Source organism: Monomorium pharaonis, chromosome 11, assembly GCF_013373865.1.
Source record: "Monomorium pharaonis isolate MP-MQ-018 chromosome 11, ASM1337386v2, whole genome shotgun sequence".
Classification (NCBI taxonomy): Eukaryota; Metazoa; Arthropoda; class Insecta; order Hymenoptera; family Formicidae; genus Monomorium; species Monomorium pharaonis.
This window is the reverse complement of record NC_050477.1, coordinates 15,640,596-15,658,615: the sequence shown is the minus strand read 5'-3', so window position 1 is coordinate 15,658,615 and position 18,020 is coordinate 15,640,596. Positions and strand designations below refer to the sequence as shown.

General features: G+C 31.1%; 1 protein-coding gene across 7 annotated transcripts in view; it reads left to right on the top strand.

Annotated features, from left to right (window-relative positions):
- Positions 1-12,564, top strand: part of LOC105833295 (retinol dehydrogenase 11) — a 107,205-nt gene extending 94,641 nt beyond the window's left edge. For 5 of the 7 annotated variants that reach the window (XM_036293456.1, XM_036293457.1, XM_036293455.1 and 2 more), the window contains one exon: positions 2,499-2,771. In XM_036293456.1, the coding sequence (XP_036149349.1) occupies positions 2,499-2,643 (145 nt within the window). In that variant the 3' untranslated portion in view covers positions 2,644-2,771. Of the gene's footprint in view, positions 1-2,498; positions 2,772-9,415; positions 9,928-10,781; positions 11,261-11,388; positions 11,509-11,970; positions 12,188-12,305 lie in introns of those variants that run through there. The other 2 variants (XM_012674937.3, XM_036293458.1) reach the window with 2 other exon arrangements.
- The last annotated feature ends 5,456 nt before the right edge of the window (positions 12,565-18,020 follow it).

The window sequence follows — 18,020 nt, the reverse complement described above, 5'->3', positions numbered from 1 at the left end:
GTTTTAAGTTTGAACACTGAAGAACAAATCCTCAGTTTCTCATAAAAGCGTATGTACAATAAACATGCGATTTATTCATATTCGGATACGTATTATGTTAGTGTTTGTATTTACATGGACATGACAAATCTGATACGTAAGATAATTACGTACAAGGCAAAAAATAAAGCAATAAGTCAAGTCATTAGTGTATCTAGTCTTGTTGTATTTAACCTTGAAGAAGTTATATTTTTTTATGAATCTTTTTTAAATATGTTTTTTATAAAATATAATGCAACTTGTTGGATTTTACATTTTGATTTTTAGAAAATTTATAACAAATATAATACGTTTTGTGACCACTATATCTATCCACTATTTCCTGCTAGCTGCGCGTTATGCACGTTTAATAAAAATGTTATATTCATCTATTTTGTAAAAAGTCCCTCTGTATTGTCCTACACTTAAACTTATTTAATTACACGAATATTATTTATTTATTAATATTTTCTGTGTATTTCGATTATAACATGAAAACGACAAATCTGCATGTAGTTTACGACCGATCAACAAAGTTAACATAGTCTTTCCTGTTAACATTTAAGTGTGATTGACAAGACATTTCATAGTGATTGCAATGGTTTGGTGAAATCTTAAAACGGTTTATGGCTAGACTTAATTGTAAAATATCGAATTAAAGTATCACCCTAGATAAATAAATTTATTGCATGTATAAATACAATTAATTTGATATAAATAAGAAATAGAAAAAGACATTGAATTTTTAATCGTATACATTCGCGTTCTTAGGTTTATTGGTATTAGGTTATATTGGTTTAATAGAAAATTTATAATAAACAAAGTAATATTTATAATAAACAAATAATAAAATTTATAATAAGCAAATAATATTTTATAATAAACAAAGTAAAATTAATTTTATTTAATTTACAATGTAATAAATTTTCTATTTCTTATAAAAATGTAATACTGGACAGTATTAAATGTATTTATTATTTATTTTGAATACTAACAATATTTCTTTTAATACTTAAAATAAGTATTAATTACGGACTCTTCGCAGTGAGGGTTCCGTTTGCCTACGTTCCCGATTGCCTATTGCTTCGTTTGCACACGAATTATGCAGAAATTTCCGATTGCCGACATTCCCGATTGCCCACGTCCCGATTGCTTACTGCTTCGTTTGCACACACAAAAATAATCAAGGTACAAAATACACATTGCACACGTTATATTATTACGCTCATACACATTGCACACGTGACGCTATTGCACACGTGCAAATTGCATACGTTATTTTTTACGCTCATACACATTGCACACGTGACGCTATTGCACACGTGCACATTGCACACGTTATATTATTACACTCATACACATTGCACACGTGACGCTATTGCACACTGCGCACGTTATATAATTACGCGCAAACACATTGCACACATGACGCTATTGCACAAACCATGTGGAACAGTACGAAGCGTGGACGCACACACACACACACACACACACACACACACACACACACACACACACACACACACACACACACACACACACACACACACACACACACACACACACACACACACACGGGGGTGCAAGGAGGGGCTTCGCCTCCCCTCCCGCACCCACCCCGTCGGTAGGGGTGCATGGAAGTCGCAAACCCATGTAGTAATTGTCATGTGTGCAATGTGTATGTGTGCAATAACGTCACGTGTGCAATGTGTATGCGCGTAATTATATCACGTGTGCAATGTGCACGTGTGCAATAGCGTCACGTGTGCAATGTGTATAAACGTAATAATATAACGTGTGCAATGTGCACGTGTGCAATAGCGTCACGTGTGCAATGTGTATGAGCGTAATAATATCACGTGTGCAATGTGCATGTGTACAATATCGTTACGTGTGCAATGTGTATGAGCGTAATAATGTAACGTGTGCAATATGCACTTGTGCGATAGCGTCACGTGTGCAATGTGTATGAGCGTAATAATATAACGTGTGCAATGTGCACGTGTGCAATAGCGTCACGTGTGCAATGTGTATGAGCGTAATAATATAACGTGTGCAATGTGCACGTGTGCAATAGCGTCACGTGTGCAATGTGTACTTTGTACCTTGATTATTTTTGTGTGTGCAAACGAAGCAGTAGGTAATCGGGAACGTAGGCAAACGGGACCCCCCCCCCTCTTCGCATACACACTAATTTTTCCGACCTTCGCTTACACGCTGGATAGTTGCCACTTATGGCAATTTCCAAACAGTGTCTTTTAAAATATTTATGCTAAAATTCTGAGAAATTTATGAATTAACTCTAACGTTTATAGAAAATATTACATACTTTTGGTGGTAACTACTCATTGTATATGCGAAGGGTTAATACTGTCCAGTATTACATTTTTATGTGAAATATTTTTCTAAAATTAAAAAATTTTATATTTTTGCTTCTTTAACATTTATGATTTTTGTTATAAGTATTATATCTTTAATAGAGAATGCTGCGTTACCAACCCGAAAGGAGTTAATGATCAAAAAGCTCAAGATTTGTGGAATTACACTTGCTTTCTTCTCCGTTTGGAAACTAACGAAAACTTTTCTACACTTTTGGAAACTGTAACACGCCAACTTGATAAGTAATATTTCTTTGAATAGAGGACTTGGTTAGGTGGTGTGAGAGTGAACCCAGGTAGCAAGCCCACGTCATTTTGACGTCCCAAAATGGTCATATCTGGTCATATGTCGTCAAAATGACCATTTTTGTACATGACCTAAAATTGACGTCATGATGACGTCATTTCGAAGTCATATTTCAGTCATGATCTGACGATTATTTTCCCAGACAGCACACATCCAAAATCGGGACATAAAGACGTCATTAAGACGTATTTTAGACACGGTCTAAAGCGGTGTCTATACAATGAGATTTAAGGCGTAAGGCATAAGCATTATATAAGCATATTTTATTCAACTTTAAGAGAACTTTTTTAAGAAAACATTTAGATATCTTGGAAATAATTTCAAAATGGTCAAATTAACCATTTGAACGCTTTAAAGTCTTAATACTAAATAGATCGCAATTTCCATCAAATTATAAAGGTTATGGAAAAAGTTAAATTTAACAATGAAATTAATAAGTAAATAAGTTAATGCTATTTATTTTTAATATGTTTTGCAAAATTTAATTGCTTTTATAAAAAATAATATAATTGCGACAGTTTATAACATATAGGTATATGTAGACAATAACAAGTACCCATATCGATGATTCAAACTGGCGTAGCAGATAGAGTACAAGGTTTGTAATCCTAAGGTCCCGGGTTCAAAACCTATACCAGCGGCAAGTAAGAGTAAAATAAAATGATATAATTTAAATTTAATTAATTAATAAAAATTTGTCCCAAATTTAGTATGTAGTGTTGATAAGAATAATAAAAAAAAAATGAAATTTTTATTTTATTTTTTTATTTCTAGTTGCAGTTTAAAGATATCCGATTTAAGAAATCTTTTAGATATTAGTTTCATGATATCTTTCTGTTCTCAAAAAACGACGCATTGGTTAACATTCTGACTTATATTATATGTTATTTTTTAGAAGTCTCTTTATGTTATCATTTTCAGAAACAGGATATCTTTTAGAGATCTTTTTGACAACATATTGTTCACGTCATTCTATAACGTCAAAATACGGTACATTTGATGACGTCAGAAATTTGTGACATTCGACCGTCATTTTAACGTCATAAGGGCGTCATTTCGTGACGTCAAGAATAATCAGTAAATGACCATTTTGGGACGTCAAAATGACGTGAGCTTGCTACCTGGGAATAGTCGTGTGGCGATAGCGGTGTGAGAATAGGGATAGGAACAATCGGAATAATGAGATTTAGGTTGTGAAAATTGTTGTAAGAGGGAAGAGAGGAGAGTAAAGTTGTAGGATAATTGAAAGGAACGCGGTAGAAATAGGAGACAAGGTCAGAATTTGGATAAAAGATTATAGAAATGGAGGTTAGAATACGTAGTCGTGCGCGGGAAAAGATATAGAGAGGAGAGTGGAAAAAGAGGTAAAGAATGTTAGAAGAGGACTAGAGAAATCGAATAAGTAAGATATAAGGTAGGTACGTATGTCATAGTCAAGTGATAGAAGATTATGGAAAAAATGAGTATAGAAATGAGCAAGAGAAAGTTAGGTTAAATTAATGTTTGAAGGTTCTAAAGAGATGACCAAACAAAAATAAGAGGTAAAGTGTATATGTTAATGAAAGCGATAATATAGTTATAGAATATGTAGGATAGGAAGAATAGATACCCACACAGCACGGGGAGCTCCCGGGGAGCTCCCGAGGAGCTCACAAAATTTTTTATAAGCTTTATTTAAGCTTCCAAAAAATTCGCACGGAGCTCCCTGGGAGCTGCTATGTCCGCTTTTGAGAGCTCCTTGAAAGCTTCATTTGAGCTCGCAGAGAGTTTATAAATCATGTTTTAAGAGCTCCCTGCGAGCTTCAAAGTAATTCCCGGGAAGCTTTTATACAAGCTTCCTGAGAGTTTCATTTAAGCTCGCAAGGAATTCAGAAATTATGTTTTAAGAGCTCCTTGCGAGCTTCAAAATAATTCTCGGGAAATTTCTATACAAGCTTCCCGGGAGCTTTTATGTCCGTTTTTGGGAGCTACCTGAGAGCTTAGATGAAGCTATCAGGGAGCTTATATAGAAGCCTCACGGGAATTATTTTGAAGCTCGCAGGGAGTTCTTAAAACATTATTTCTGAATTCCTGCCAGCTTAAATAAAGCTCTCAGGGAGCTCTTAAAAGCGGACATATGAGCTGCCGTAAAAAATTTTATTTTTATAATTTCCCCCTTTTGCTCTCTCTGAGTTCCGAAGGCCCACGAACTCTCTTTGTGTAACAAAAACAATATATACTACACTTTGCTGCTAGTGAAGTACTAACTGCTAGGTAAGCCGTGAGTGATGGTTTTCTTTTATAAGTCTTTTGGAGTAAATTTTCTCACGAGAAGAAGCGCCGTGCCTTCGCCTAGTGGCAATCTTGCGAACTACTCGCGGCTATATGATTATACATGCAGTACATTAATTTACCCGATATGTTCAATCTTTGGGAGTTTGTTTTGTCGAATTTTGTAAACTTCTTGAAAACTCAGCAAAACGAACTCCCTGGGAGCTAGTTTTGTCGAATTTTGTAAGCTCCCCGGGAGCTCAGCAAAATGAACTCCCTGGGAGCTTGTTTTGTCGAAATTTGTAAGTTTCTCGGAAACTCAATAAAACGAACTCTCTGGGAACTTGTTTTGTCGAATTTTGTAAGCTTCTCGGGAGCTCAGCAAAATGAACTCCCTGGGAGCTTGTTTTGTCGAATTTTGTAAGCTCTCCAGAAGCTCAGCAAAATGAACTCTTTGGGAGGTTGTTTTGTCGAATTTTGTAAGCTTCTCGGAAACTCAATAAAACGAACTCCCTGGGAGCTTGTTTTGTCGAATTTTGTAAGGTTCTCGGAAACTCAGCAAAACGAACTCCCTGGGAGCTTGTTTTGTCAAATTTTGTAAGCTCCTCGGGAGCTCAGTAAAATGAACTCCCTGGGAGCTTAATCGGAGCTTTGTGCTGTATGGGTAATAATATTGTCTTGGTAAGAATAGGAAATTTAGAACAGAGGAGGAAGTGAACTCAGAACACATGTCCTGGATGATGAAAATGACAAGGATAAAGAAGAGGAGGAGGAAAGGGAATGCAGAAAGGACAAGAATAAGAGAGGACAATTCACCTACAGAACAGTCACGCTAGGAAAGAGTGGAAAAGGCAAACGGATGAAGACTCTGGTTCTGGTAGGTTAACGGCTGTACACTAGAGAAGAGGAAAGCAAGGTTCTATGAAGAGGCAAACAAAATGTAGGAGAGATGAATAAATTGAAAAAAGAAAATTAAAGGGTTTTCTAGTCCAAAAACAAGAAAAGGATAGATCAGAGATGCAATAGAGAGAAGAAATAACGGGCCTAGGATAATGACTGTATACATTAAAGAAGAGAAAAGATATATGTTATGAAGAGGTGAAAGAAAGGTAGGAGAGAGGAGTAAATGAGAAGAATAATTTGAAGGACTTTCTGGACCGGAAACAAGAAAAGATTAGATCAGAGATGCAAGAGAGAGATAAGACAAGAGGAAATATTAAGATAAAAGATTAAAAGAAAAGGAGCAAAGAATATAGTTTTAATGGTGAACCATATGAGTGAGTCCCAGATGCGCACAGTAATAAACGGACACAGCAAGCTGAGTGAAACGGACACAGTAACAAACAGACACAGTGCGAAACGGACACAGTAACAAACGGACACAGATCAAATGCGCACAGAGCGAAACGGACACAGACCAAATGCGCACACTGCACATGCGCACGGACCAAATGCATGCACGGAAAGTCGCAAACCCATGCAGTGATGCAGTGAATGCTTTGCACGCACACACACACACACACACACACACACACACACACACACACACACACACACACACACACACACACACACACGGGGGGGGATGCAAGGGAGGCCTTCGGCCCCCCTCCCGCACCCACCCCATCCAAGTCGCTAACCTATGTGGACTTTACTCTGTTTGCAATGTATGTACATGGATTGCATTTGGTCCGTGCGCACGTGCAGTGTGCGCATTTGGTCCGTGCGCATTTGGTCTGTGTCCGTTTGTTACTGTGTCCGTTTCGCTCTGTGCGCATTTGGTCTGTGTCCGTTTGTTACTGTGTCCGTTTGTTACTGTGTCCGTTTATTACTGTGTCCGTTTGGTCTGTGTCCGTTTGTTACTGTGTCCGTTTCACTCAGCCTGCTGTGTCCGTTTATTACTGTGCGCATCTGGGACGCTCCCAACCATATTATATAGTACGGACTGCGTGAAAAAAAGTAAAGAAAAAAGGGTTGCGGTCTCCTTTGGATTATGGATCAGGACTTGAAAGTAGCTCACAATAGTACAAGAGAAAATTTAGGAGGTACACGAGAAGAATGTAAGATATAGGAAGAAGTGAAGATGGAAAGAAGATTCGAGGACACAAGGGTGACACGAGGGATAGAAGAATAAGGAGTAACAAGTACAACGAATTTAATATGACGAAGAGAGCAAGACTAGGAAGAGGCTGTGCGATGGGTTCATTGTCTTTCCGAGAGTACATAGTAGATAGTGGAACAGGTTAGGTGCACGTGGAGTAGAGGGATAGGAATTATAAGTAGAGTAAGAGAGGATAGAATTATCAATGTATGTAGGGAATGGAAGAGGTAAAGCAGTTTAATTATCTTATCATTATGTCATTGGTATATTAGAATATTGGAAGTGTGTAGCGAGAAAAATGATTTAAATAAATTTATATTGTATTTTGTATAGGATTCTTTTCTTGGCAATGGATGCTGAAGAGAAAAAAGATTTGTTGTATAAAAAGGATTCTTGCGATTATAGGGTAAGATAAGATAAGATACATTACATTAGGTTTATAGGTATATAGGTTTATTTGATAGTGAGAAGCCATGCGACTGGAGATTAGGATAGAAGGATAGTTAAATGATTGAAGGAATACATGTAAAAATGTAGAAGGTATATATACATATAAGATATAGTATAAGATATAGAAAAAGGTAAGGTGTCTGGAAAATAGAGAAACTGAATGTAAATAAACAGGTAAATGTCAAGAAAAATAATGATTAAGAAATTAGGAGATTAGATTAAACCAGTATAAGATAAGGTATGGATGAATGCAAGGTTAAGATTTCGAATGTAAACCAAGTCTCTTCTTGACATTGTATATGCTTGAAGTAATAAAGATTCATTCATATTTCTTTGAATAGATTTTCCTGAGCAACAAATCTAATTTCTCATTTAACAAATTTTTAGAATGTAATGTATTGAAATGTATACTTAAAAAATGTTTTGTTGGTGTAGATTTCTTGATGTTACAATCAAAATGTGTTTTTGCTGAAATTTTAGTTGTCACGTATGGAGTTTGAAAATACTGCTTTTATTAGTTAGATTAAGGTAAACCTTAATAAAAGGAACCCAGTCTCAATGATCTTGACCTTGACACATGTTGTCAAAGTCACTCTCCTGAGTGATGTTCAAAAGATTTTAGCCAGCGCTCGTGATTCATTAAAAAGTTATTAACAAAAAAATTTTTATAAATATGATACATGATATCTCTGCTTTACTTAAAGTCGTAAATTCAGAGAATCATGTGATGCAGAGAACGCGTGAGCGGGTTACAAGGGGAGGGCTTCGCCTTCCCCCTTTCTCGCATTAATTTTTATAAAGCACGCATTTTTGCATGCTTTAAAATAAGAAAATCTATTAATTTATTATTATCCTAATCTAAATTCTATAAAGAAATATGGATAAATCTTAACAAAAGGGGATCCAGCCACAATAAATAAAAAATTTATTATTAAAATAAAACACATTTATGCGTGCTTTAAAATAAGAAAGTATATTAATTTATTATTATCTTAATCTTTTATGCAAAGTCGTAAACTCATATGGTGCAGAAAACGCAAGGGCAGATCTTCGCTCTTCCCCTTACATTAATTTTTATAAAGCACGCATAAATTAATAAATTTTCATATTTTAAAGCACGCAAAAATGCGTGCTTTATAAAAATTAATACGGGAATGTAGAAGAAAGGCGAAGCCTTCTCTTTGCACCTCGCTCACGCGTTCTTTGCACCACATGGGTTTGCGACTTTAAGTAAAGCAAAGATATCATGTATCGTATTTATGACACTTTTTTTGTTAATAACTTTAATAACGTTAATAACTCAGGAGGACAACATATATCAACATATGTCAAGATCAAGTCACTGGGGCTGGATCCCCTTTTGTTAAGATTTCGTCATATTTTTTTTACTTATACATGGTATCAGAAAATTACAGCAAATTATGAAACTTTTTTTGTTTATAACTCTTTAACGAACAACGAGCGCAGGCTAAAGTCTCTTAAACATTACTCAAGAAGGTAACCTTGACAACATATGTCAAGATCATTAGAGCTGGATCCTTTTATTAAGATTTACCTAGATTAATAAAGTTAAATACGTATGCACATCATGGTAATTGGTTATCCTTTATCTTACTTCAGTTAATTTTTACACATAGTTGCAAGATTATTTTTATGAGTTTAAAGAACAGTAATAGAATATAAATAATATACTTATGTATACAAATTATAAGTAAAAATCCAAAAAATATCCATTTATTTTTTTTATAATATTCGTATTATAATATATATTATTGTATACACAATTCAATAATTTTAATAGACACAATTCAATAATAAATTAGTATTATTAATAAATGACTAAATACTTTTTTTTTATATTTTGAATATACCATATCTCAAAACTATTGCACGCATAATAATAATAATAATAATAATAATAATAATAATAATTACCATATCATGTAAACAACTGCGCTTATCGGTTCGAATTTCGTATTCAAAAATGTGTATCTTGAATAATAAATATGGTAGTTAATTTAAAAATCTGTACCTATGGTACAGTACATATTTAAAATAAGAAATCATGTTGAAGCTGTCATAATTTTCATAACTATTACATTTGCAATGATAGTATGACATACTTTCTTTATTATGCGGTTTTATTTTTGTTGCACTCGTTTTCGAAATGCGGGCGTTATAAGATATGCAATAAAAATGAATGTTGCCTGTATTGTACGTTAGTCAACCGAACAAAGCAAGTTGAAATAGAGACAGAATTTGGATGTACATTGGTATTATTGTGAGTGAAAGAAAATATCATAAAATGTGGCTTTTTAATAGAATGTGCATGAGTAAAGTACGTCTTGATGGTAAAACTGCTGTAATAACAGGAGCAAATAGTGGCATTGGCAAAGAAACTGCCAGGGATTTTTACAGAAGAGGTAATATTGCGTTAAGTAATGATTTAAATTATCCAGTATTTTAATTTCTAATAAAATTAAATTTTAATATATTTTACAACGTGAATATTGTACGTGAATATCTCGCGTACACTAATAGAAAAATGTGTTGTATTTGTAACTATAATTATATAGTAAAATAATTACCTATAGTCAGGAATACTATTTATATAATAATTATTACTGTAATATTGGTAATAATAATTATATTCTTAATAGGTAAATAAGTAAATAAGTAATATAAGTAAATGCTTATAATAATTGTTTTATGCAATCATATTATAAGTTGCATAGACTAATATTATGATTATGACTTTAATATAGTTTTTACAATTTAAACAAACTATAATTTATGTTGTTGAATAACTATAAAAATATGGTTGAATCCAGGAATGACTATAAATTATAGTGATATTATGGTTACCGTAACTATTTTTTTTCTCAATATAAATTATTATTTTTTAATAAATACCTTAATACTTTTATGCAGAGATTAATGAGATAATTAATGGTAAATAGTTATTAAAGGTTGAATTACTTAAATTTATTTTCCCAGAAAATTATGCAAAATAAAAGTATATATCGCTTTTTAAAAAGTAATTTTTTTTTTCTTTGTATCTTGATTTATTTTATTACTATAAATTTATTTGCTACTAACTGTAATTATTAATACTATAATAATTTTACATAATGTGTAATATGTACATTTAATGTTATTAATTAAATTTTTTTACTTTTTTTGCAAATATACTTAAGATTTAAATTAATTGATAAGTAGAATGTATATTAATTTTTAACAAGAAATATATTACATGTAAAAAATTATTTGTGTTTAGGTGCTAGGGTAATTCTTGCCTGCCGTAATATAGAAGTTGCAGAAAAAGCAGTTGAAGATATAAAAAATAATCCACCTTCAGGGTATAATCTAAATTTATCTAAACTTATGTGTTTTTTTTTTTTTTAAGCAAATTAATTATTAGCACCAAACCGCATTTGTGTTGGACTTTTAGTATTGATGAGAGCGAGTACCGAAATGGTGCAGGCGAGCTCGCGATTTATTCTCTGGATCTCTCTAGTTTAAAGAGCGTGAGGAATTGCGCTAAAAATTTGTTGCAAAATGAAGCAACTATTCATATACTTATAAACAATGCCGGTGTAGTGTTGCTTCCATTCCAAAAAACTGAAGATGGATTTGAAATGGTATTTCAGATAAATTATCTCAGTCATTTTCTCCTAACGCTCTTACTGCTGCCGAAAATGCAATTATCTGCTCCTGGATGTAGGATAGTTAACGTGTCTTCTGTACTTCATTTTCGTATGTAAAACTGTTAATGATTTTGAAAAGAAGGAATCTGTTTTTTAACTTACATTTAAGCAGTTTTTTATTATTTAATTTCAACCATACTGTAAGAAAAAGATATGTACGAAACAATTCTATTATAGTAGGTGATATAGAATTTGATGATATCAACTTGGAAAGGTCTTATAAGGTCTGGCCTGCTTACAATCAAAGTAAACTGGCAACTATCTTATTCACTAAAGAATTTGCACATCGATTACAAGGTAAGTAAATAAAAAATATATTCTGAAAAGAGTAATAGGTAAATTCCCATTTGTGTCGTATAATAAATCATTCGTTATCGTAACAAATACTAACTAATAATTTATTGTTAATTTATTGTTAATAATTTATTACAAAATAAGCTTTATCACAAAAGAATAGTTTTGTTAGAGTGTCTAAAAATTTAGTTAAATACTTAGAGGTCTAAAAATAATTTTGACAGTGCAATAAAAAATTTTTTTTAGATCTATAACAAAAATTTACTTAAATTCAGCTAAAATTTTAGATATTTTAGTAAAATGTTTTTTTTTATTATTATTTTATTAGAAATACAAAATATTGCAACATTATCATACAATGTGACCATTTTCTACATGTCATGAAATATATGAAGTAAAACATCAATAAACTAATAAAAAGGAAGGTCTTGTTTTTATCAACATATGATATTATTTCGATTTTAGAAGCAAACATTCATGGAATAAACATTTATTCCTTGCATCCTGGTTTTATACCGACGAAAATATTCCGGCACGGCGATAATTCACTATTTCCGGGAGCATACTATTATTTTAATTTATTTACAAAAATATTTTGTAAGAATATTGTGCAAGGAGCGCAAACAACAATATATTGTTCAATAGATGAAAAAGCAGCCAATGAGACTGGGCTTTATTATTCGTAAGAAACATTGTGCACAAATTTGTATTACTATATTATTGTTATAATATAGTTTACAGAACAATAATCAAGAAAATTTTAATTATATATTTTATTTTTATTTCTCCTATTTTGACAGAAATTGTAACGTCAGCACTCCGCAATGGAGAGCGAGAGATGATCAATATGCCAAGAAATTATGGAATTTATCTTGCCGACTTTTACATTTGGATCCTGAAGAAGATCTTAACACACTTTTGAAAACTGTTTCGCGTCAACTCGTGGAATAAAAACATATATGTATATACAAAGTATATATTAATTTATGTAATGGTGTTTTACTTTTAACATAATTATTAATAGACAAATAATGCTTGTTGTAAATTGTTAATTAAATATAATTAAATATAATACCCTTATAAAAATATATAATATTGGACATTAATAACAGTACTTTTAATACTAAAAATTACTATTCAATTTAATACTGCCCAGTATTACATTTTTATAAGAATAGTTTGTATCACATTTATTTGTATTGACATTGTTGCTTTATATAATATATGCATGTGTATTCTAAGAATTATTATTTTAAATAATTAAAAATAAAACATTGCAACAGTGATAGTAAAAAAAATAAACGTAATATTTTAAAACGTGTAATACTGGGCAGTGTTAAATTGAATAGTAATTATTTTTAGTATTAAAAGTACTGTTATTAACAATCATTCTGTTACTGTTACAATTAAGTTATGGAAAAGCTTATGGAAATTATGGAAAAAATTATAATAAAAAATAATAAAAAATTAAATTAATTTGTTTTTATTTTACCATATTTTATTTTAATTGTATATGGGGGAGGAGAGGGAAAAAAGAGTGCAGATGTAGGATAAATACTAATAAAATTTTATAACTTATGTTACATTTATATGTGTTACGTATACATTTTTTAGTTATATAAAAATATACAAATTTAATCCCAAAAAGTTGCTTGCAATATCATATTATTATACATATATCATATAACATAATAATTTTATGAAATAGATGGCTATAAAACAGATGGTTTTCATACAAACTAATTAACTATTATTTTTGTGCTAATTGTAATAAATACAATTGTTTTGTAATATTCAGAATTGTTTGAAAACACTACAAGTCCTCAGTTCAATGACTCTTGCTAGTTTTAGACTTGTTCAAATCGTATATTGCTGTCAGAATTAGGCCACGATTTTCATGACAATATAAATCTGGTGACATGTCATCGTTTTTAATACAACACTATGATTAATGTTCGTGGGAGACCATGCACAGAATAATCGTGATTTTATACTTTCTCCTAAAAGAGGTCGGTGACGGGCAGAAACATCCACCTTCCGAGGTTCAAACGTATCGACTGTCGACGGAAGAATTGGTAGCATACACCACTAGTTGCAGCGGCTACATCGCCGCGAAATCGAGTAACATTGACACTCGAATGCCTTGCGGTGATGCAACACATCATGAACCATCTAGTAATATAATATAGGCGTGATGCGTCGCACGTTATTTAAGATACGCATGTTCTAAAGTAGCTTGCGTCGGACATGTGTACTAATCATTAAGTTATTTTTGTACGTGACGAAAGCTGGCTACCATTAGACTAGTAACTCACACATCAATCGATAAAAGTAACATTAACAGTCGAATCAGAATTAAGATTCCATTGATGCGGAAAGTACGTTATTGATTGATTATATATTAGACTAATAAAAATATATGTGATATTTGCGACTATAATTGCATATTATATAGTAAAATAATTATATTCAGAAATATTATTTTTATATAGTAATACAATAATATTAATAATAATAAATATACTTATAGAAATGCGCGCAATTATTAAAAAATTGCATTATAAATTATACAGCTGTAAAATATAACATATAGTTATTATCACTAATATTATATATAGTAATAATTACTGTATAAATAATATTCCTGAGGATAATTATCTTACTATGTAATTATAGTCGCAAATATTATACATTTTTTTCTCAGAATATACTCTTTTAAAAAAGAAAAAAAATATTATTTTTTTATCATGTTTATGTATGCCTATCGTATAAAAATCTGTCATACTACGCATTTCGTTAATTATGTCGCATCGTTAGAAACGAAGGGCAACAAGTCACATAAACACACAATTGCCTTGATTACAAATTAGTTCTTGATACACAAATCAAAAATGTCGATGAGATAGTTTTGTTAACCGTGAGCCTAAGTAATAATGACTAAAAAGTTACGTGGGTACGCGTATAATTACGAGGTCTGCTTCTTACTTCAATGAGACCCGGGTCTAGGTAAACGCGAAAAGCGAGCAAGGCCAAAGTGAAGGCAACATTAAGTCCGGCATTGAGTCCCGACGCGCGATGCTTGAAAGAAGAGTATGAAACGATGATGCAATCAACGGCTTTACTGAAGCCCGCCTTTACGCTAACAGGAGCAATGAAAGTATTAAAGGCCTTAATATGTGAGATATAATGCTTTATCATATAACATTATATAACATATAATAATAAAGTAATTATGATAACTGTATCCTAATTATATTACCGCTTTAACATTTTTTATCATTAATCAAAGGTAAAAACTTTAAATTTGAAGAAATTTTATTTTCAAATTAATTAATGTTATTTTATATTTTTGCAACAACCGATAAGACAGACTATTACATTTATATAACTTTATTTTAACTGCTTGACTGTGTTTTTACTAATTTAATTATTTATTTCTCTCTTATCTATTGACTATTTTTATTTATTATTTTGTAATTATTATCGAAACTGTTTAATATGTTGGGAATAATAACAAAATTGTAGAATTTATGCGGAGCCCCATGGAAACACAAGCCAGTTAAAACTCATTAATTTATGAACCGTGTGAATTTTCTCTTGGAAGAATGTGTTAACGCTTTGCCATGGAACAGATTTGAAAAATAAAGAAAAAGTTTTTGTAATTTCCGTAGTTTGTAATTTCTATATAATTTAAATTTGGATTGTGTTTAATATTAAAGAGAACTGAAAATGAACAAAGTTTTGAGCCAAAGCGTTTGGCACATATTATTTATAATTTGATATCTTTATAAACTAAATACAATTATTAGATATAAAAGAATATTTTGCACACAATTTACAGCGCTGACTTCTAACCGTCCTGTACATTTCTTTTATAATGATTAAGAAAATTTTAAAACTGGAGGCCAAACTTGATCGAGATCAATAATGTACAGTCATTTGTGCACATCATTAACAAGATTTCGTATGTATTTTTTAAATAGATTTAGAAATCTTTTTCTAGAATTAAAGTATACGTATTAATATCAGTCTTGTATAAATTGAATCTCATTCACTAAAAAAAAATTTTTTTTTTCAGATTACTCTTTTTATCATCCTGTATCTGAATTTGCTAATAAAATTTGATTAGTCAAAGAACTTTTTTTTCGGATTTTAATCGTAATTTGACGAATATAGTCTTATTCCTCAATCTATTCCGAAGAGTGAAATACTATTCATTTGTTATACGTATAAGCTATATGATTTGTATATGCGAATATTGATATGAGCAGATAAATTAAAATTTTTTTTTGCATTTTGGTTTTGAATTAATTATTCCACTTTTTATTTGTGCATGTATTTTAAACGTGGAAACTAGGAAACTCAATTCGAAGTTGTTTGATTCAACGCTGTCGGTAAAACAGACGGCTTTAGAGTTTCTAAGCATACGTTTAATCTCATTATGTAATTAAATAATTTGTTTTAATGAATTCCACTATGCAGTAACAACAATATGTAGCTTGTTCTCTCTCTCTCTCTCTCTCTCTCTCTCTCTCTCTCTCTCTCTCTCTCTCTCTCTCTTTCTCTCTCTCTCTCTCTTTCTCAAGATAATGCACTGAGAAAAAAAGTAATTGATTCAACAAAACGTTTAGTTGCGAGCTGCCAACAAAAAATATACTTAACACAATAATATTTGCTGTTAATGCAAGTGCAATAACGTGACTAGACTATGTATTTATATTGCAATACCATATATTGTTGTATTAAATATATCTTTTGTTGGCAGCCCGCAACTAAAAAATTTTGTTGAATCAATTACTTTTTTTCTCAGTGTGTTTAATTTTTATTTTAAAAACATTAATACGCACACATATAAAATAAAAGCAACAAGTCCAAAAAAATTGATTATTTAAATGTAGTAAAAGAAATAAGATATACTATATTAAATTTATTACTGCCAGTCAATGCTATGAATATTACTTTTGTTTCTTTCTTTTCGATTATTGCCGCTTAAAAGATGTATTTAATACAACAATTACTGATAAGTATTTAATATATATTGCATCTCTATTTATATTGCCACCAATTTATTTACACGATAGTTTTAGTTTAATTTTAGAGTGTTATTTATATTTTTTTTGTTAACACTATTCTGATAAAATTTAATATTCACATAATTTAACATTCTTTTACATTTTAAACAATTTTTTTTAGATTCTTTTTCTGCTTATTTATCATATATTATCATATATTACTTTATAGTATTAAATTTTTAATAACACAAAAAATGTATTAAATTTGAATTAGCATCTGGAAACTACACTCAAAGCAGTAGAGTTAACATTAAAATATATTAAATAAAATTTTTAATACATAACTTTGTCACATTTTTTATTCTAATACAACAATTAGAAAAAACTGCAATAATTAAAAAAACTTGCGGTAATTTGAACAGTTAATTTATAAAAATATAAAAATAATTGGATATTATTTATAGTTTCCGATTTTGAAAGATTTATCAAAAGATCAAGTTACTTTATTATTAATTGAATCTGTACTGCTTTTTTAAAATCGTATTAATCATTTTTTCATTGTTTTTTTTTCTCTTTTTTCCTCTCTCTTATGTGTATCTATATTCTCTGTATATATCTATATTTTAATTATTTATTTTTAAAGCTCTTTTTCTAACAAGATGATGCACGTTAAATCGAACAATGCGTTTTTCTATTAGGCGATATTTTCGACGCAAAACTCTTCGTTTTGAATGACAGTTTTGTCTGCGAAGAGGTTGTATCGCGTTTGTGTTCAGTCGAGCGAAATAGCTTTTTGTAGCATAGATGTTGTAATGATTGGTTTATTGAATGAGGATATCTTAAACGGATCTTTTTGTGCAAGATTGAAATGACAGCTGATGGTCTTTCATACTGTATTTATATAGCGTTTCCCCTCTTCTTCCTGAATCAAGCAGTAGGTTTTAGATATCATAGATATAGGTATAGATATAAAAAGTGGTTTCTAGCAAGAGAATTTAATTGACTTTACTTAAAAAAATGTATTAAGGCATTTATCATGTTATTGCTATAACGACGTTTTAAGAAAAAAGTAAATAAATATGCATAGAGTTTATCGATACTCAAGCATTTTATATATTTAGCTATGTTTAGCTATGTAAATCTCGTAAGAATTGTCTCCAAATTTGTACTATAAATGTCATTCATAAAAAAAAAACATGGAAAAAGATTTTCTGACTTTAATTGCAATTGCAAATCTTCTTAAATTTTCGATGATTTTGTTTCTGGTCAACGATCCCAGGTGAATGTCCGGTGACAAGGATATGCAGGCGTCTTCGAGGACGACAAAAAATTGACGCCCCCACATCACCTTACGTATCATTTGTATTTTGTGCGGTAACGGTACGAAATTTTAAATCCAGCAATTACGTCATGCGTCGCATGAACGTTTGTCATGGAAGGCAGGCCAGATCTAGTTCCATCCGACAAGTAGGTGGTTTGCCATGGAACATTATTCAGCCGCAG